Raw genomic sequence first — 20,763 nt, 5'->3', positions numbered from 1 at the left:
TTCGCACCTGACTTTTCCTGAAACTTAGGAGAGACTTGGTGCGGTTAGCGTCATAGAGACCAGAGTGAGCGAAAGATCTCACATTTGGGTGTTGCGTTGCAACTCCTGTCTGACCTCGTTCTAGCTGGGCCCATCATCTGTGAGATGATGTCTCGTGGTGGCCTCCGTATATCTTTGACTGCGTCCGCCATTGGTTTAGCCAATCTAGTTTTGGCACACTTGTCCGCACGCTCGTTGTGGTGTGACCCGGAACCCATCTGAGTGTGATAGTGCACCCTGATCTGGATTAGTGCGTCAACCGTATCACATAGGAGTGCTTGTGGTCTTGCATGAACCAAGGCTTTGATAGCAGCTTGACTGTCAGGGCAGATTGCTATGTTCCTCCAAGGTGTATACCAACTTTGCCGCTTGCCATGCTACATATATATCCGCCTGGAATACAATGCACCAGTCTGGTTGTCTCAGGGATATGTTGGTTGCTAGTTCCTCAGAGAAGATTCCATCTCCCGTCCCTTCGTCCGTCTTTGACCCGTCGATGAAAATGAAAAGCTCGTTCTGCCCGAGGGCAGTGTCACTCTTGCGTTTCTCCCTGTCCGGTATGTGTCCTTTAAAGTTTCTTTTACCATGAGAACACTGAAACACAGTAGTCACTCCACCTGGCCGTTCCACTTTCTTCCTTAAGGAGTATAGTGGCGTAACCATAAGGCGATGGCTTGAAAAACTGCACGGCTAATAGCCTAGCGGCACTTGTTTCAGCCTCGCACTTAAGGTGGAGGTCTATCGGTTCCAGGTCTAGCATGTTGTCCAGAGCTGCCTGTGGGGTAGATTTCAGAGATCCGGTGACCCCAAGGCATGCTGTCCGTTGGACTCTACGGAGGTTCTCCAGGTGGGATTTAGTGTCATCCGCTTCTCACCATACCAGGCCTCCGTATATCAGGATGGATCTTATTATTGCTGTATAAATCCAATGGAGAATGCTGCCATTGCCTTTTTCTTCCTTTCCTACGCGTTTTTTTTCTTCCCGGAGAGTTTGGAGGAAAGGATGACACCAAGATACTTGGCTTCGCTCGGTAACTGTGTGTCGTTCCACAAATTGCTGGCAGTTTGAAGCTCGGTATCTTATATTTTCAGATAGAACAGCACCAGTTCTGTTTTTTGAGGATTGACTCCCAAACCGTTTGTGACGGCTCATATTTTCGTGCTTTACATTTCGACCTATTTATGTGTTAGAAAGCTTTAGTCGGTCAAGCGAGCTTTATGCTTTAGATTATAATTATATATATATATATATACACATATTTATATATATATTCACATATATACACATATATATATATATATATATATATATATATATATATATATATAATTATATATTTTTTTTTATTTCTGTCACTTTTCTTTAAATTTATACACATTGTGCATACATTTTATACTATAATTTTGTGTGTATCTGTGTGTACTCGGCTATCTCCGCAACGCGTGCACCAAATTGCATGCTGTTTTTTTTAAATGATAGCCAGAGAATATGACCTGGTTTGCACAAACAAATTTGTACTTTTCTATAAATAGGTTCCTCAAGAATTAAAAATGAATCAAAAAAATCTTAAATTTGGTCCAAAAGTGTGTGTTTGAACGCCTATTTTATTTCATTTCTCCGCAACGCGTGCACCAAATTACCATTTTTTGGTATAATGATCGTTGTGCTTCTATTTGTGCTGCCATGGGTTTGCACTTAGCCGAACAGGCATTTTTCACATAAATGCAATGGCAATAATGTGTAGAAATAACTTGTTAGTTGTGTTTTGGCATTTGGAACGATGCCACCTGGTAGAACTACAAATGACTACAAATTTTTTCACAATTTGCACAAAAAGTATGCACACGTTTGACGTAAAGGAAGTTTTACTGCAATGAGCTATTTTTTGTAACGCTTAATTAAAGAACAACAGAATGCTTTCAATATAATTAATATTAAATATCTTGCTCCGAATTTGACTTAAAAAAGGTGGCTTTACTGTATTAACTTCGAAAGTCCGAATCGCCCTAGGTGATCACCTCGGACTGCAGCGTATTGAGTGCGGAATCGTTAAGTGAAAATTCAGTCAGCGGATTGGATAGTGATTTACTAAAATGCTTATGTTATTAAATTAACATGTATAATGTTAAATTATTTAGATGAGGCTTAATCACCAATTGTATAACCTTTTTGGGAAAGTAAGATTCGAATCGTTTTAAGTATATTTTATGGGTGTATTTAATCAAATCGCTGGATAAATTGTGATTGATTTTGATTCCGCTGAAAAATCGGTGTGTGGTACCGCGGAATGGAATTGAGGTGATTTTCCAGCGGAAATGATTTCTGTGGCCCCCCTGATAGTATATTTTGAGTAGAAGTGAGAGTGTTGTATGTTGTTATGTTAGATTTCCATTGTTATATTAGAAGTACACAGAGCAAGCACGACTGCTTCATTTGGTTGATTGATTGAGAATGTTTATTGAATATCTTTTGGTTCTTATCCTAGGGTACAATCGATCTTATGTATAACGGAAAGCGAGAGTTCTCCCCCGCATTATATGAAAAGAGTACCACCGCATAAGTATTAGTGCGCGTGGTCTCTGCCTGAGTCTAATGGAAATGCATGATCAGCATTAAGGGGCTTTTGAGAGGGAGACCCATCGCCTCAGTGTTAGGGCGTTTGGGTTCTGCCTGAGTTCGGGTAAATGCCTGCTCAGCAGTTTTGGTAGCTGACCGATCTGCGTTCAAGTCGTAGATCGTTGATGTGCAAAAGGAATGCGTAACATAAACATAAGTTGTTTATGTCACTGCTCATATGTACACGCTTATATATGTATTTATATATATAACAGAGTTTTACATATGTACATGCATGGGTTCACTACACCTCCCTTTTTTTAAAAAATAACGTTGTTGAGCTACTGAGCTTCTTCAGTAGCGTTGTATTGCGATATTATTAAAAAGGCGATGATTGTTCAATATATATATTCACAGTTTATTGTGGTGAAGTAAATAAGCGATACAGAGTCGAAAGGATAGTTAGCTGGATTCAAGACGGGGTCAGATTGAAGACGCGGGGGTCGGTTCAAGACGGTGTCGGATTGAATAGCTCGATTCCAAGACGATGCGCAGTGATTGCAAGATCAAGATTAATTCAAAGGGCAGGCGGGCCGAATTGCCTGTGCCCTAATGCGAGCGAGAGAGCGACAGATCGAGAGAGTGATAGCGAAAGGCGATAGAAAGAAAGGTGTGGGATGAAGAGGCGAAAGAGAACGGCTGCATAGGCTGCTGCCGTGAGGGAGCATGAATGCGTGCATGAGTTTGTAGGTAAATGACAATTTAGTACAGTGGGCAGTGCAAACAACGAACAATAATAAGGATTTACTCTACTGCTGCACCACTGGCTATAATCTATGCATTTGGCCACTATTTGGCTGCGTAACCAAACATACTCCCCCCGTTGAAGATCACGGGTCTTTAACAAACTTCCTTCAACAGCATACAGGGTTCAGCAGACAAAGCTTGTTGTTGATGGGGCCGTTCTTCCTTCCGTCGATACCTTTAGATTCGCTGCAAGAAAGCAACGCGTTGTCCGACATCTAATCGGTTGAAGTTGAGCCATGTCATGTGATGCTCAGCGACAGAATAAGAAGAGGCGAAAAAGAATATCGCATTCAAACCAAGCACTGGAAGTGATGTGTCCAGATCAGCATGATTTCCTGAAATGACTGAGGGATTAGCAATTTCTGCCCTCCCCCAATAGGCCAATGTCGGGATGGTCTTTGGCCCAGCACAGCTTGAGGTCCAGCGCGATGCCCAGAATTACGTCCGCCAGCAGAGAGCGTGGGTTCGTTCGGATGAACATCGGCCGGAACGAAGCGTTTGCAGAGAACCCACAAGGCCTGAAGGTCCGTAAACGAGGTCGTAGGCTGAGCAGGAACCACATCCGACGCAAGTCCACCTGTGTTGATGCAATCGAGGCCGCCTTCTAACTTTGAATAGGATGCCTCGTCTCCTGCTCCACCATGAAGAGCCGGCACAAGAAACGGATGCTTCGATTGGTATTGGTTTCTGTCGGTCAGTCCGATTGGCTCCAAAATCGCGCACGAATCCACTTGAAATGGGGCCGGTGTGATTCCGTGACCATACGCAGGATGCGGAGTTACGGAAGTGGACCGCTTAGTGATCTCTCCGAGAATGATCCCATTGAGCGTCACAAACAGCTCCTCAAAGTCATCGGCGAGTTTACTCCCAATCTCGTCGAAGTCTAGCTCCTCGAGTTCACTGTGCACGGTTTTAAAAGTGCCGTGCAGCTCCTCGATTTGCTTCAGCCTGCCAACGAGCATGAAGTGGTCGAATAGGGAAGCGTTCTCCAAGACAACTTTTAGCTGCTTCATCCGTTCAAATAACGCTGGTGCTTTCCGCTTTAGGAAAGCCAGACTGTTTCCAGCAGCGGTCACTGCACCGTCGTTCCTCGCACCCATTTCGGCGCAGGCGCTAGAAAACGTTCCTAGCGGGAAGATGACCGCAAAGAAGAACGAACGCTTGCAGTAAATGCAGCAAGAACCGCAAGCAGATCGCAAAGCAGACGACGCGAGCACCGTTTTTGTTGCTTGTGCACAGCCGAATACCGAAAAAACCGTGGTTCAATGCGAATTTAACGAACGACAAGTTTTATTGTTTTTGTGATTTAATTGTTTATATCACGTCGGGGTCACCAAATGTTGAGCTACTGAGCTTCTTCAGTAGCGTTGTATTGCGATATTATTAAAAAGGCGATGATTGTTCAATATATATATTCACAGTTTATTGTGGTGAAGTAAATAAGCGATACAGAGTCGAAAGGATAGTTAGCTGGATTCAAGACGGGGTCAGATTGAAGACGCGGGGGTCGGTTCAAGACGGTGTCGGATTGAATAGCTCGATTCCAAGACGATGCGCAGTTATTGCAAGATAAAGACTAATTCAAAGGGCAGGCGGGCCGAATTGCCTGTGCCCTAATGCGAGCGAGAGAGCGACAGATCGAGAGAGTGATAGCGAAAGGCGATAGAAAGAAAGGTGTGGGATGAAGAGGCGAAAGAGAACGGCTGCATAGGCTGCTGCCGTGAGGGAGCATGAATGCGTGCATGAGTTTGTAGGTAAATGACAATTTAGTACAGTGGGCAGTGCAAACAACGAACAATAATAAGGATTTACTCTACTGCTGCACCACTGGCTATAATCTATGCATTTGGCCACTATTTGGCTGCGTAACCAAACAAACGTAATTTATGAAGTTTTTTAAAACAATATTTGAATTTTGTAAACTAAAATGTATGTTTATGTATAAAAAAATATTATTTTGTTTTGTTATACCCGTACTCAAAAAAGAGTTAAGGGGTATATTAGATTTGTGGTAAAAGTGGATGTGTGTAACGCAGAGAAGGAAACGTTTCCGACCCCATAAAGTATATATATTCTTGATCAGCATCAATAGCCGAGTCGATATAGCCATGTCTGTCTGTCCGTCCGTCCGTCCGTCTTGTTGAGCGCCTGCATCTCAGAGACTATAAGAGTTAGGGTAACCAAATTTGGTTTCCAGATTCATGCGATATCACACTGCTATAAGTGTATTTCAAAATTTCGCCCCGCCCCCACAAAGGACGAAAATCTGTGGCAGGCACAATTTTAAAGATACGATAAAACTGAAAACGCAGTATCGTAGAGAATGACCATACATACCAGATTACCGAATCTGAATCAGATCGGATCATAATTATAGCCAGAATGAAGAAATTAATTTTCTGTTGGTTTCCTCTCCTTCTCCAGCGCTGCTGACGCTACTGATTCTCTTTCTCGCTCGCACACTCTGCCACGTTCAGTACGCGAGCAACCCCTAGCGGAGATGATGTTGAATCTAAATGGTACATGTAGAATCTACATGTTAGATGTAGAATATACATTGTAGATGTAGATACCAGATGTAGCAGTAAAATGTAAATTTTTTTTTTTCATTCTAAAATTCTAAATAATCATAAGCTCAAAAATGTATATACTGACTGAGTACGGGTATAAGTAGAGTCGCGTCCCCTGAAGCGACTCACACGTTCCTTCTCGTTTGTTTATAAAAATTATTAGTTGATACCAATTCGGTTTCTGTTCCGAATATATCACAGTATTTGGTGCATAATTCTGTAAGAATGGTTTTGAATTGAATGGGGAAGTTTTTATCTAACTTGCATCACAATGGCTCAATCCGCCACCTCAGTCGCTCGGACCAAATTGGTCGCCGCTATTGGCCGATTGATGCACCTGGCAGAGCGCATCACCGCCGCCCCATCCGCATCTTTGTCCGATGTCCGTCGAGGCCAAATCCTCAGCATGTGGACGGACGTCGAGGCCGAATATAAGGCCTGCTCCGCGGCGATGACAGACGAGGAGCCAGAAATCCAAGCGGACATCCGTGACACATACGGCGAATGCTATGGGGTGTTTGAGCAGTGTCTCAGTGACCTCAATGCCCAACTGGCTACATCCACAGTCCTTCCTCCTTCACAGCCAGTCCAACAGGGCGGCTGTCGACTGCCTCCCGTCAACATTGAGGCATTCTCCGGGGACTACGTCCGCTGGCCCACATTAAGGGATTTGTTCACTGCGGTCGTGATCAACAATCCTAGATTGTCTCCGGTAGAGAGGCTGTATTACCTCACCGAGAAGACCCGGGGCGATCCGAAGGCCATCGTAGAGAAATCACCCCTCACTAATGACGGTTTCGAATCCGCATGGTTGGCTCTCCGCAGCCGATACGAAAATAATCGGCTTCTGGTGACGGATCTTGAAGGATCTTCAAAGTACGATGCAAGGAGCTCTAAATGCGCTAGCGGTCTCCAACGTCTGCACGGACAACTGGGATAGTCTGCTTGTCACCATTTGCGCTTCCAAATTGCCGAAGTTGAGCCGGGCGTTGTGGGAAGCGTCCGTAACGGACAAAAAAGAGGTGCCGCCTTGGACAGAAATCGACTCCTTCCTCACTCAGCGCTATCTGACTCTCGAGGCTATTGAGAGCGACCCTTCCAACTCCCGAGGGGCTACGAATCCGCCTCCCTCCAAGGGCGTCCAAAATCCACCCACCTCTCGCAACCACTCCAATCCATTCCGTTCGCAAGGCAGTCCGACGCCAAACAAGGTTCACTCGTTCAATACCCAAGTGAGTCCGAAGAAGCGAACGTGTGACCTCTGTTCCAAAGAGAATCACCCGATTTGAGTTTGTCCCCGCTTTCTCAACATGTCCGTTGATGCACGTTCCAGCTGCATTAAGAAAAAGCAGCTGTGCTTAAATTGCTTCGCAAGAGGTCATCTGCTTCGCGACTGCTCCAGCAGCCACAATTGTTCCACTTGTGGGGCCAGGCATCACACGCTTCTGCATCGTGCCGCTCCTTCATCCAACGTAGCGGCTTCGACTTCCGCCCAAACCCCCAGCTCATCCGGACCTCAGCCCAACGTACAGAGCTATTTCGCCTCCAGCACAAGTACCGTTCTTCTGGGCACGGCACTCATTAATATTTGTCACCTGGGGACCAATTTCCGTGCCCGTGCACTGATTGACTCAGGCTCCGAGGCGACGTTCATCACTGAACGTCTTTTTAACATTATTAAGCCACCGTTCGAAGCCATACAGGCTCAAGTCGCAGGCTTAAACCAAACCGTGGCGGCTAAGGCGCAAAGGCGCTGTCACTTCATGATCGGGGCCGCCTCCAGGCCTGGCCTCAAAATCGAGACCATGGCATATGTTCTGCCTCAATTAGCAGGTAACCTTCCCTCATATCCGATACCGCAGCACTTCTTGGACAAGCTTCCAAATCTCCCGCTGGCAGACCCCTCCTTTCACCGAAGCTCGCAGATTGATGTGCTTTTAGGCGCTGACATCCTCCCTTCTATCCTGTTGAGCGGCTTCCGGTCTGACATTTGCGGCTCGCTGCTAGGACAAGAGACCATCTTCGGATGGGTCCTATCCGGTCCGGTATCAGCTGACTCGACTCGGACGGTTTCCGCCTTCACCACGAAGCTCTCGTTAGATTCGAACGTCCGACTCGAGAAGCTTCTCACCAAATTCTGGGAGGTGGAGGACCTTCCGGGGAAGCCGACGAGTGAGTCAGATTCTGTGTGCGAGGAAAACTTCCGCAAGACCACTAAACGAGCCCCCGATGGGAGGTATATTGTTACTCTCCCTTTCAAGTGTCCAGAAAATGTCGATCTAGGACACTCCAGGTGCGCGGCACAGGCCCAGTTCCTTAAAAACGAGCAGCGTCTGCAGCGGAATTTGCCGCTCAAAGAGCAGTACGACGCCGTTATCCAGGAATATTTAGAGCTAGGCCACATGACAGCGGTTACACCCAGTCATGACTCCGGCCATTACTACCTTCCACATCACGCCGTGTTTAAACCCGACAGCACCACAACCAAACTGCGCGTGGTCTTCAACGCCTCCAGCCCGTCTTCCAACGGGAAAAGCCTCCACGACACATTGCATTCGGGGCCAGTCCTTCAGTCTGACTTGACTATGCAAATCCTGAAGTGGCGAGTCTTCCGCTATGTCTTCAATGCCGACATCAGCAAGATGTACCGCCAGATCCAATTGTCTTCCCAACACACGCCCTATCAGCGAATACTCTTTCGCGACCGTAAGGGGGACGTGTGTGACTACGAGCTTGCCACTGTCACCTTCGGAGTCCACATGTACGTGGACGACGTGCTGGCTGGTGCTCACACTCAGTCACAGGCAATCTCCGCCATTTCAGAATTACGCAAAGCGCTCGATTCCGCAGGGTTTCCACTCCGAAAGTGGACAGCGAACCACAAGGGCGTACTGCGCGACATTCCGGTCGACCACCTACTTCGAGCTGACTTCCTAGAGCTTGACGAAAGTAGCATCGCTAAGACATTGGGGATCCGATGGCAAGCCAGTGCCGATGAATTCTTCTTTGCTCCTCCCGAAGTACTTCAGCGGGAGTCCTGAACGAAGCGCAATGTGCTATCGCAGATTGCGCAGCTGCTCGATCCAGCGGGATGGCTTGCCCCCTTTGTCATCCAAGCCAAAATGTTCATACAAGAAATTTAGCTAAGAGAGTAAGGGTGGGATGACATCCTCCCTAGCGATCTATCTCACACCTGGGAGACGTTCCTGAAGAGTTTTCCGGCCATCCAGGATATCCGCATTCCGCGGTGGTTGCACGTTTGTCCAATGGACAAGGTGCAGATACATGGCTTCTGCGACGCGTCTCAACGTGCCTATGGGGCAGCGATTTACATCCGAGTTGAGCGACCGCAGGGCATTGTCTGTGCCCTTCTCACAGCTAAAACCCGCGTGGCCCCCGTGAAAACGGTTTCCTTGCCTCGACTCGAACTGTGCGGAGCCGTCCTTCGGACAGAGCTTTCCGAGGCCATCCTTCCACAACTGCCACTGGACACCAGCCAAGTATACTTCTGGACCGATTCCACGATTGTGTTGGCCTGGCTGAACCGACCTGCATGCGATTGGACCACTTTCGTGGGCAATCGAGTAGCCAAAATCACTCGATGGTGGCCCAGCGAGCGATGGAGCCACGTCCGATCCGAGGACAATCCGGCCGACCTGGCCAGTCGAGGGCTAGGACCCTCTGACCTGGTTGGAAGTGATATGTGGTGTCATGGCCCTGCTTGGTTGCGTAGTCCAAAATCGGAGTGACCATGTCCGCGGGACTCAGTCCTTGAGACTGACCTGGAGAAGCGAGTCGTCAAGGTGCACCATGCCACCAGCAGCGCCTCCGACATCCTCAGCCGTTTCTCCGACCTCGGGCGCGCTCTGCGCGTGATCGCCTACGTTCGGCGGTTCACTCAGCGAGTTAAAGGGCAGACGACCCATGTCTTCAAGGAGCTGAACGGAAATGAGGTCGCTGCCGCTCTCCAGGCGGTCACACTGACAACCCAACGCTTCCATTATGCTGGGGAGCATCGGTGCCTGCTAAACAGCCACTCCCTACTACGAGTTCTCTTCTGAATCTTAATCCGTTCCTTGACCAGAACGGAGTCATGCGGGCATGTGGCCGAGTCCAAGCCTCGGCGTCCATGTCCTACAACGAACGGCATCCAATCCTGTTGCCACCCGCATGTCTCCTGATTCGCCTGCTGGTTCGATTCACCCATCATATATCGCTACATGGTGGGAACCAGCTGGTCATTCGCCTTATACGGGCAACATACTGGATCCCTCGACTACGTCACGTAGTGAGGGCAGTGATTCATTCGTGTAAGGTCTGCGTCCTCCATCGTAAACGACTCCAAACCCAACTAATGGGCGACCTTCCTGCATCACGAGTCACATTCTCCAGACCGTTCATATACACCGGAGTTAAATTCGCCGGCCCCTTCGACGTTAAAAGCTTCACAGGTCGCGCCTGTCGCATCTCAAAGGGGTATGTGTGCGTGTTCGTCTACTTTTCCACGAAGGCCATCCACTTAGAGGCCACGTCCGACTTATCCACCGACACCTTCCTAGCCGCCTTCGCTCGTTTCGTAGCGAGACGAGGGTGTCCTCATGAAGTTCAATCCGACAACGAAAGGAATTTTGTCGGCGCGTCCCGCTCTCTGGCTGTGGATCTTCTCGAGGCACTTCGCACTCGGACTTCTGCGGTGTACAGCCAGCAGGGGCTATCGTGGCGGTTTATCCCTCCCGGAGCCCCACATATGGGGGGCTTGTGGGAAGCAGGTGTGAAGAGCTTCAAGGCTCTGTTCCAACGGTCGATGTGTACGTCCAAATACACATTAGAGGAGTTCGCGACCTTACTTTCGAAAATTGAGGCATGTCTTAACTCGCGACCAATCTCTCCTATGTCTGAGGATCCAACGGATCCCTTGGCCTTGAGGAATTGCGCTCAGGAATGGCGTCTCGGCCGTGTGCAGAACGCGTATCCTGGAGCCGATGATAAGGTCCGTGTGGTAGACCTACTCACGGCCCGCGGCCTTATCAAGAGACCGATCACTAAGGTGGTTCTGCTGCCTATGGAATCGGATGTCCTGTCCACCTACTCGCGCGGAGGCTCCGATTCATAAGCCTTCGTCCTTTTTTTCTGCTTAAATCCAACGTAGTTATCCGTACCCGTATCCGTATCCGTATGCCAACCCATGCCAGCTCTTTACTAATGCTCCGGTGATTCCTTTCTTCATCCTAGTTTTTTCCAGAAGGCAGCTATGGCCCCTCAAACCTCATCACGTTCCCGATCCAGCCGCAGGTCGGATCGCTCACGGGCACGAGGAAAGACTTCCTTCCAGTGTCGAGTGTGTCCCGCAGTTCACCCACTGAGGAACTGCCGGAAGTTTATCCGGTTGAGCGTCGAGAAGAGGCTCCGAGCCGTCCTCCTGCATAGGTATTGCTCCAACTGCCTAGCTCACGAGCACTCGGGCAAGGACTGCCGCAGTGGAGCCACAATTGTTCCACTTGTGGGGCCAGGCATCACACGCTTCTGCATCGTGCCGCTCCTTCATCCAACGTAGCGGCTTCGACTTCCGCCCAAACCCCCAGCTCATCCGGACCTCAGCCCAACGTACAGAGCTATTTCGCCTCCAGCACAAGTACCGTTCTTCTGGGCACGGCACTCATTAATATTTGTCACCTGGGGACCAATTTCCGTGCCCGTGCACTGATTGACTCAGGCTCCGAAGCGACGTTCATCACTGAACGTCTTTTTAACATTATTAAGCCACCGTTCGAAGCCATACAGGCTCAAGTCGCAGGCTTAAACCAAACCGTGGCGGCTAAGGCGCAAAGGCGCTGTCACTTCATGATCGGGGCCGCCTCCAGGCCTGGCCTCAAAATCGAGACCATGGCATATGTTCTGCCTCAATTAGCAGGTAACCTTCCCTCATATCCGATACCGCAGCACTTCTTGGACAAGCTTCCAAATCTCCCGCTGGCAGACCCCTCCTTTCACCGAAGCTCGCAGATTGATGTGCTTTTAGGCGCTGACATCCTCCCTTCTATCCTGTTGAGCGGCTTCCGGTCTGACATTTGCGGCTCGCTGCTAGGACAAGAGACCATCTTCGGATGGGTCCTATCCGGTCCGGTATCAGCTGACTCGACTCGGACGGTTTCCGCCTTCACCACGAAGCTCTCGTTAGATTCGAACGTCCGACTCGAGAAGCTTCTCACCAAATTCTGGGAGGTGGAGGACCTTCCGGGGAAGCCGACGAGTGAGTCAGATTCTGTGTGCGAGGAAAACTTCCGCAAGACCACTAAACGAGCCCCCGATGGGAGGTATATTGTTACTCTCCCTTTCAAGTGTCCAGAAAATGTCGATCTAGGACACTCCAGGTGCGCGGCACAGGCCCAGTTCCTTAAAAACGAGCAGCGTCTGCAGCGGAATTTGCCGCTCAAAGAGCAGTACGACGCCGTTATCCAGGAATATTTAGAGCTAGGCCACATGACAGCGGTTACACCCAGTCATGACTCCGGCCATTACTACCTTCCACATCACGCCGTGTTTAAACCCGACAGCACCACAACCAAACTGCGCGTGGTCTTCAACGCCTCCAGCCCGTCTTCCAACGGGAAAAGCCTCCACGACACATTGCATTCGGGGCCAGTCCTTCAGTCTGACTTGACTATGCAAATCCTGAAGTGGCGAGTCTTCCGCTATGTCTTCAATGCCGACATCAGCAAGATGTACCGCCAGATCCAATTGTCTTCCCAACACACGCCCTATCAGCGAATACTCTTTCGCGACCGTAAGGGGACGTGTGTGACTACGAGCTTGCCACTGTCACCTTCGGAGTCCACATGTACGTGGACGACGTGCTGGCTGGTGCTCACACTCAGTCACAGGCAATCTCCGCCATTTCAGAATTACGCAAAGCGCTCGATTCCGCAGGGTTTCCACTCCGAAAGTGGACAGCGAACCACAAGGGCGTACTGCGCGACATTCCGGTCGACCACCTACTTCGAGCTGACTTCCTAGAGCTTGACGAAAGTAGCATCGCTAAGACATTGGGGATCCGATGGCAAGCCAGTGCCGATGAATTCTTCTTTGCTCCTCCCGAAGTACTTCAGCGGGAGTCCTGAACGAAGCGCAATGTGCTATCGCAGATTGCGCAGCTGCTCGATCCAGCGGGATGGCTTGCCCCCTTTGTCATCCAAGCCAAAATGTTCATACAAGAAATTTAGCTAAGAGAGTAAGGGTGGGATGACATCCTCCCTAGCGATCTATCTCACACCTGGAGACGTTCCTGAAGAGTTTTCCGGCCATCCAGGATATCCGCATTCCGCGGTGGTTGCACGTTTGTCCCAATGGACAAGGTGCAGATACATGGCTTCTGCGACGCGTCTCAACGTGCCTATGGGGCAGCGATTTACATCCGAGTTGAGCGACCGCAGGGCATTGTCTGTGCCCTTCTCACAGCTAAAACCCGCGTGGCCCCCGTGAAAACGGTTTCCTTGCCTCGACTCGAACTGTGCGGAGCCGTCCTTCGGACAGAGCTTTCCGAGGCCATCCTTCCACAACTGCCACTGGACACCAGCCAAGTATACTTCTGGACCGATTCCACGATTGTGTTGGCCTGGCTGAACCGACCTGCATGCGATTGGACCACTTTCGTGGGCAATCGAGTAGCCAAAATCACTCGATGGTGGCCCAGCGAGCGATGGAGCCACGTCCGATCCGAGGACAATCCGGCCGACCTGGCCAGTCGAGGGCTAGGACCCTCTGACCTGGTTGGAAGTGATATGTGGTGTCATGGCCCTGCTTGGTTGCGTAGTCCAAAATCGGAGTGACCATGTCCGCGGGACTCAGTCCTTGAGACTGACCTGGAGAAGCGAGTCGTCAAGGTGCACCATGCCACCAGCAGCGCCTCCGACATCCTCAGCCGTTTCTCCGACCTCGGGCGCGCTCTGCGCGTGATCGCCTACGTTCGGCGGTTCACTCAGCGAGTTAAAGGGCAGACGACCCATGTCTTCAAGGAGCTGAACGGAAATGAGGTCGCTGCCGCTCTCCAGGCGGTCACACTGACAACCCAACGCTTCCATTATGCTGGGGAGCATCGGTGCCTGCTAAACAGCCACTCCCTACTACGAGTTCTCTTCTGAATCTTAATCCGTTCCTTGACCAGAACGGAGTCATGCGGGCATGTGGCCGAGTCCAAGCCTCGGCGTCCATGTCCTACAACGAACGGCATCCAATCCTGTTGCCACCCGCATGTCTCCTGATTCGCCTGCTGGTTCGATTCACCCATCATATATCGCTACATGGTGGGAACCAGCTGGTCATTCGCCTTATACGGGCAACATACTGGATCCCTCGACTACGTCACGTAGTGAGGGCAGTGATTCATTCGTGTAAGGTCTGCGTCCTCCATCGTAAACGACTCCAAACCCAACTAATGGGCGACTTTCCTGCATCACGAGTCACATTCTCCAGACCGTTCATATACACCGGAGTTAAATTCGCCGGCCCCTTCGACGTTAAAAGCTTCACAGGTCGCGCCTGTCGCATCTCAAAGGGGTATGTGTGCGTGTTCGTCTACTTTTCCACGAAGGCCATCCACTTAGAGGCCACGTCCGACTTATCCACCGACACCTTCCTAGCCGCCTTCGCTCGTTTCGTAGCGAGACGAGGGTGTCCTCATGAAGTTCAATCCGACAACGAAAGGAATTTTGTCGGCGCGTCCCGCTCTCTGGCTGTGGATCTTCTCGAGGCACTTCGCACTCGGACTTCTGCGGTGTACAGCCAGCAGGGGCTATCGTGGCGGTTTATCCCTCCCGGAGCCCCACATATGGGGGGCTTGTGGGAAGCAGGTGTGAAGAGCTTCAAGGCTCTGTTCCAACGGTCGATGTGTACGTCCAAATACACATTAGAGGAGTTCGCGACCTTACTTTCGAAAATTGAGGCATGTCTTAACTCGCGACCAATCTCTCCTATGTCTGAGGATCCAACGGATCCCTTGGCCTTGAGGAATTGCGCTCAGGAATGGCGTCTCGGCCGTGTGCAGAACGCGTATCCTGGAGCCGATGATAAGGTCCGTGTGGTAGACCTACTCACGGCCCGCGGCCTTATCAAGAGACCGATCACTAAGGTGGTTCTGCTGCCTATGGAATCGGATGTCCTGTCCACCTACTCGCGCGGAGGCTCCGATTCATAAGCCTTCGTCCTTTTTTTTCTGCTTAAATCCAACGTAGTTATCCGTACCCGTATCCGTATCCGTATGCCAACCCATGCCAGCTCTTTACTAATGCTCCGGTGATTCCTTTCTTCATCCTAGTTTTTTCCAGAAGGCAGCTATGGCCCCTCAAACCTCATCACGTTCCCGATCCAGCCGCAGGTCGGATCGCTCACGGGCACGAGGAAAGACTTCCTTCCAGTGTCGAGTGTGTCCCGCAGTTCACCCACTGAGGAACTGCCGGAAGTTTATCCGGTTGAGCGTCGAGAAGAGGCTCCGAGCCGTCCTCCTGCATAGGTATTGCTCCAACTGCCTAGCTCACGAGCACTCGGGCAAGGACTGCCGCAGTGGAGACCTATGTAAGGTGTGCTCCCGGAACCACCACACTCTGCTCCACCTGCCCGGGTCTCGGCGCCCTGCTGGCTCCTCTTCGGCTCCGTCGACTTCACCTCCGTCTCGGCGCCCTGCTGGCTCCTCTTCGGCTCCGTCGACTTCACCTCCGTCGACTTCACCTAAGTCACCTAAGCAACCCTTAAACAACACTCAATCAGAATAGACGTGCAAGTTACACGCTCCGTCAACAAGTGCTTTTTTCGGTGAAACCTGCAAACAACAACACATCAGCTGCTGGTCAATACAAATATAAGGTGCTTACCAACATCAGAGCACTGTCATCGGATCACCACCGGCTGGCCCGTGGGCTTATTATTGTTTTTAAAAAACTGGTCATCGAGTAACTCGAAAGTAGCTCAAACTTGGCAAAGGAAGGCACGGAAAAAGCGGGAAACGAAATTTTTCACTTAATACTGAGTGGGAAACGTGAGTACGAACGTAAACAACGAAAACAACAGCGCTAGAGGTGACATTACACAGCTGTTAGCGATCGATCTGCCACGCATATTGCAAAAGCTCGCGCTAGAGGGCGCCCACCAATAGTGCACCAACATTCTGTATAGCCTCGCCTCTGTTAAAGCACATAATCAAAACAATGCAGCCTGTCTCAAAACGTCTGCGTGAAAATACTGGAACAAATCTGAAGGGACCGCGTACATCAGAAACGCCTGCCCGGAATTGGTTCAGCTTTTGAACCAACGATTTGAGGAGCAAGTCAGTCTCATTTCAACAAAGATGAATGAGGCAGAAGAGCGGCTGTTAAGTTTGCTAACAGGCAAGCTTAATAGTGTGGCTGGTGAGATCCAGAATCTCACACAGAGAGTCCAGTTTCTAGAAAGTAGGCTGGGTGAGACTCAAAACCTTACAAAAAAGGTAGAGGATCTGGAAGCCCAGCTTTTGTTAAAACTAGATGCACAGGCTAAGGCCAATGTCGCATGCGACCTGAGGATCCATTGAGTTCCGTACGTCGAAGGGGAAAAGCTGAAACATATCTTCAACAACTTGTGCCTCAGCCTAAATCACACGCCTGCGCCTGCTATTAGGGATATCTATCTTTCCCACTCCATCGTTGACCCCATCATCATTGTCAAGCTGGAACGGGTGCGCGACAAAGCGGCATAACTGCGCAACATCGGTATGTACAGGCGGGAAACCAAGCAGCCCCTAACTCTGCAGTTACTCGGCCTAAACTCACCAGCCCCAGTATATGTCAACGAGCAGCTTACCACGGAAAACTACCAGATTTTTAGAGAAGCTCTGAAAATGAAGAAGCATCGGAAGCTGCAATCCGTGTTTACGCGCAGGGGTATGGTTCACGTCAAAGTGACCCAAGAAAGTGAGATCTGGGAAGTTCTCAAAATTGAGGATCTGAGGGAGATGCAAGCTGCTACTGAGAGCCCTGCAGCTGGAGACGAGAATAGCTCGTTTCGTCAATAATATAACCATAGGCAAATTTTTCATGTTAGCTATAAGTATTACCCATCTAACCACCTTCCTGTATTTTATTTTTAAGTGGGCCCTTAACTGTACTTGGTTGGTTGGTTGGTAATGAAATTTTTCGTTGTGTTAAAACACACTTGATATGGACGGTTCATTAGAACTAACAAATGTGAATACATCTCAGGTCCTCAGAATTCTGGTGAAGCAAAAATCGGGTCTGCAAATCTGCCATATCAATGCACAAAGCCTGACAAAAAAAATTGACGAATTCAGACATATGTTTATCGACTCTGGTGTGGATGTTATATGTGTTTCCGAGACTTGGTTTGTCCCCGACTTAAGTGACTCGTTAATTGAATGTAGAGGATACAATGTATTTCGTTCTGATCGTGTAGGGCATGCCGGGGGCGTTGCAATATACATAAATAACAAGATATCCGCAAAAATCCTCTGTAAGCAAGGACCAGATAGTGCCATAGAATACTTATTTCTAACGATCACAATCAATAGAAGAAAGATGCTTCTTGGTTGCATATATCGACCAAATCGAAACATTGACTACTCAGACCTGACATCACTTATTACTGACATTTCCTTGACTTATACAGACGTAATCCTAGCAGGTGACTTTAATTGTGATATTCTTAGAGAATCCTCATTAGCAGATAGCATGTTGAGCCTTGACTTAAATATAATGAACCACCAGCTCCCCACACACTTTACAAAAACAAGAAACACACTACTAGACCTATTCTTTGTCGACAGTACTGACAAAATTATACTATATGACCAACTCACAGCACCAGGGTATTCAAAACATGACCTTATTTTCTTGACCTACGATTTTAATCCTGACTACGATAATTATGACACCTTTTACAGAGACTTCAAGAGCATTGACCTTGAAAAACTACACACTGACATTAGCATTCTTGACTGGACGTCAATACATTATATGTTGTCTGTAAATTCTCAGCTTGCCCAACTTCAATCAAACATTGACTATCTTTACTGTGAACATGTACCTATTAAGAGAAAGACAGTCAAACGAACAGATAACTCATGGTTCAACCCGGAGATAAAGCTGGGTATCATCAAACGAAATGAGGCTTTTAAAAAATTTAAAAGATATAAGACTGAAAGCCACTTTAATATGTACAAATCATTAAGATCAAACGTAACTAAACTAATATACTCTGCTAAGACCGCCTTCTACTCGGTAAAGTTTAACAACGCTCTGTGTAGCAAGCAGAAATGGCAAGTGATTAAAAGTATAGGAATTGGCAAAAAAGCAAGAAACTCACTAGTTGACATGGACGTAAATGAAGTTAACAAAAAATTTTTGCAATTAGTTGTACCGGACCCAACACCAACCCTGAACTTGACATCAGCGCCCTATAATTATACTGTTCCTAGCTTTAGTTTCTGTTGTGTTAGTCCTTGTGATGTTCTAGAATCCATTGTAGTGAACCCATGCATGTACATATGTAACACTCTGTTATATATATAAATACATATATACATATGAGCAGTGACATAAACAACTTATGTTTATGTTACACATTCCTTTTGCACAGCAACGATCTAAGACTTGAACGCAGATCGGACAGCTACCAAAACTGCTGAGCAGGCATTTACCCGAACTCAGGCAGAACCCAAACGCCCTAACACATAGGCGATGGGTCTCACTCTCAAAAGCCCCTTAATGCTGATCATGCATTTCCATTAGACTCAGAGCAGAGACCACGCGCACTAATACTTATGCGGTGGTATCTCTTTCATATAATGCATGGGAGAACTCTCGCTCTCCGTTATACATAAGAACGATTGTACCCTAGGATAAGAACAAAAAGATATTCAATAAACATTCTGAATTAAGCCACCAACCGATGCGGTATGACTTCGCTGAGCTTCAACATAACATGGCGACCGTGACAAATTCGACACTGCTCGATTAAAACAACTTAATCAATTCATATTAAAAGCTGTGGCCATGCCAAAGGAACAGTTAAATTGTGTGATTGCATTATTGTGTTCCGTGCTATGGTGTTACTGCTGCATAAATACAATGATGAACAACTGGATCAACTGGAACAACAAGGACAGTGATGAACAACTGGCACAACTGGAATAATAAGGACAGAAACAGCAAAGAAATATCTGAGTGAGTACAGGGATGAGCACCCAAATTAAACTTAAACCCAGAAGAAGTGGTTTAAAAGAACGGATCAGAAAGAGAAAGTCTGATATCGTTAAACTTCTGTATAAAAACGACAATCCCCCGAAGTGGGAAGTCGCAGTGAAGTTACAGAGCGAACTCGAACACCTCGAGTCGCTATTAAAAAGTAAAAGCTCACCCTGTGCCACAACACAAAAACAAAATAGACAACTTGTTAATCACCGTCCTGCCCCCAGAGCCATACCAAAACAACAAAAGAAGTGCCCTGGAGACTGCCAAGGACCACTCTACAGCCCGACGTGCAACTACACTTGCATATGGGTGTTGCCGAAACGGAAAGAGATGACCAGCGCCGGCACCCCATCAGCCTGCGAGATGACCAGCTCCAGCACCCAATCCAACTAGCCTGTGCGAAGACACAGCACCGGCACCGCCAGCGCGACAAGCTGCGCCACGGACCGATAGCGTTACAGAGAACGCCCATCAAAATAATATTAAATACTATTAAAACAATATAAATAAATTTAATTTTTGTAATACCCGACGACAATTGAGTCGACCGGTAAAATAGATTGGCCTGTAAAGCCATTCGCCTATTAGGTAGGACACAAATGTAATGATAATTGGTATAATAATATATCAAATTTTAAAAATAATTTTTGAGATAAAAGAAAAACCCAATAATTCAATCATGGGTAAAACAGAATCAAAGATCGAAAATCCGACGGCAAATGTCGTCAACAAACTTGAAATAGTAGATCACACAGAAGACATAGGTTCACTGTGGACACTATTACTAATAATAATTATTTTGCTATCCACAATGCTTTTGCTAAAATTGTATGCAATGCACAATAAGATATTAAAGAAAAAGTACGCAACAACCACTTTATAAACACAAATATATATATATAAAAAAAAAAAATTAATTAAATAAAATTATTTCAAAATATCCGATTATCTATGGACAATGGTTGGATACCGATAACAAAAGCAATTGTAAGAATTAGAGCAGAATTTGATAGATCTTTTAAATGTTTAAATAAAAATGTGCATATCACAATACAAACTATAACAAAGCATACAGAAATACTTATTGCACAATATAATAAAATAGTACTTATCAATCAAAATTGCCAAGAAAGACTTTCAGATTTACACGAAACCCAAATTATAGAAGTATTAGCAAACCTACAAGAAAAACTTCTTAAAATCAGTACAATACATAGCTTGCGACTTTCCTTACCAAACAATTACACCAGTCTAGCCAGCTTTAATAAATCATTTCTGCCCGATACAATACATATAGCAGAACAAGTAATACTAGAATCTGACCTAGAAACTGACCAGGAAATAGAAACAACAATGGCACAAACAAATATAGAATTTCTCAGCTCAGCCTCCAGGCTTATACCAGATTTCGATCGTAAACACGAAAATCTGAGAAGTTTCCTAGACGCACTAGAAATAGTAGATTCCATTAAAGGAACTCATGAAGTTTTAGCAGTATCCGTCCTTAAATCAAAACTTAAAGGACATGCCAGGAACTTAATAGAATCAGAAACAACAA

General features: G+C 47.6%; 3 protein-coding genes across 3 annotated transcripts; all 3 read left to right on the top strand.

Moving 5' to 3' along the window:
• The first annotated feature begins 6,854 nt into the window (after positions 1-6,854).
• LOC121405318 lies at positions 6,855-9,014 on the top strand. The gene is made up of 2 exons (XM_041595965.1): positions 6,855-6,949; positions 7,478-9,014. Exons 1-2 carry the CDS (start codon positions 6,855-6,857, stop codon positions 9,012-9,014), a joined length of 1,632 nt encoding a protein of 543 aa, XP_041451899.1.
• A 1,052-nt stretch (positions 9,015-10,066) lies between these two features.
• On the top strand, positions 10,067-11,086 carry LOC121405316. The gene has a single exon (XM_041595957.1). The coding sequence runs from the start codon at positions 10,067-10,069 to the stop codon at positions 11,084-11,086; it is 1,020 nt and encodes a 339-aa protein (XP_041451891.1).
• Positions 11,087-14,143: 3,057 nt separating this feature from the next.
• Positions 14,144-15,163, top strand: LOC121405315. The gene has a single exon (XM_041595955.1). It carries the CDS (start codon positions 14,144-14,146, stop codon positions 15,161-15,163), a length of 1,020 nt encoding a protein of 339 aa, XP_041451889.1.
• The last annotated feature ends 5,600 nt before the right edge of the window (positions 15,164-20,763 follow it).

Source organism: Drosophila obscura, unplaced genomic scaffold (assembly GCF_018151105.1).
Source record: "Drosophila obscura isolate BZ-5 IFL unplaced genomic scaffold, ASM1815110v1 contig_139, whole genome shotgun sequence".
Taxonomy (NCBI): domain Eukaryota; kingdom Metazoa; phylum Arthropoda; class Insecta; order Diptera; family Drosophilidae; genus Drosophila; species Drosophila obscura.
This window is presented reverse-complemented; position numbering and strand designations above follow the sequence as displayed.

What these genes read in the sequence shown, in the direction of transcription:
- LOC121405318 (XM_041595965.1), top strand. Translation starts at nt 6,855, where the DNA reads ATGCAAGGAGCTCTAAATGCGCTAGCGGTCTCCAACGTCTGCACGGAC. An exon ending in TGCGCTTCCAAATTGCCGAA is followed by an intron (nt 6,950 to 7,477) that starts GTTGAGCCGGGC and finishes CCAAACCCCCAG; the next exon opens with CTCATCCGGACCTCAGCCCA.
- LOC121405315 (XM_041595955.1), top strand. Translation starts at nt 14,144, where the DNA reads ATGCGGGCATGTGGCCGAGTCCAAGCCTCGGCGTCCATGTCCTACAAC.
- LOC121405316 (XM_041595957.1), top strand. Translation starts at nt 10,067, where the DNA reads ATGCGGGCATGTGGCCGAGTCCAAGCCTCGGCGTCCATGTCCTACAAC.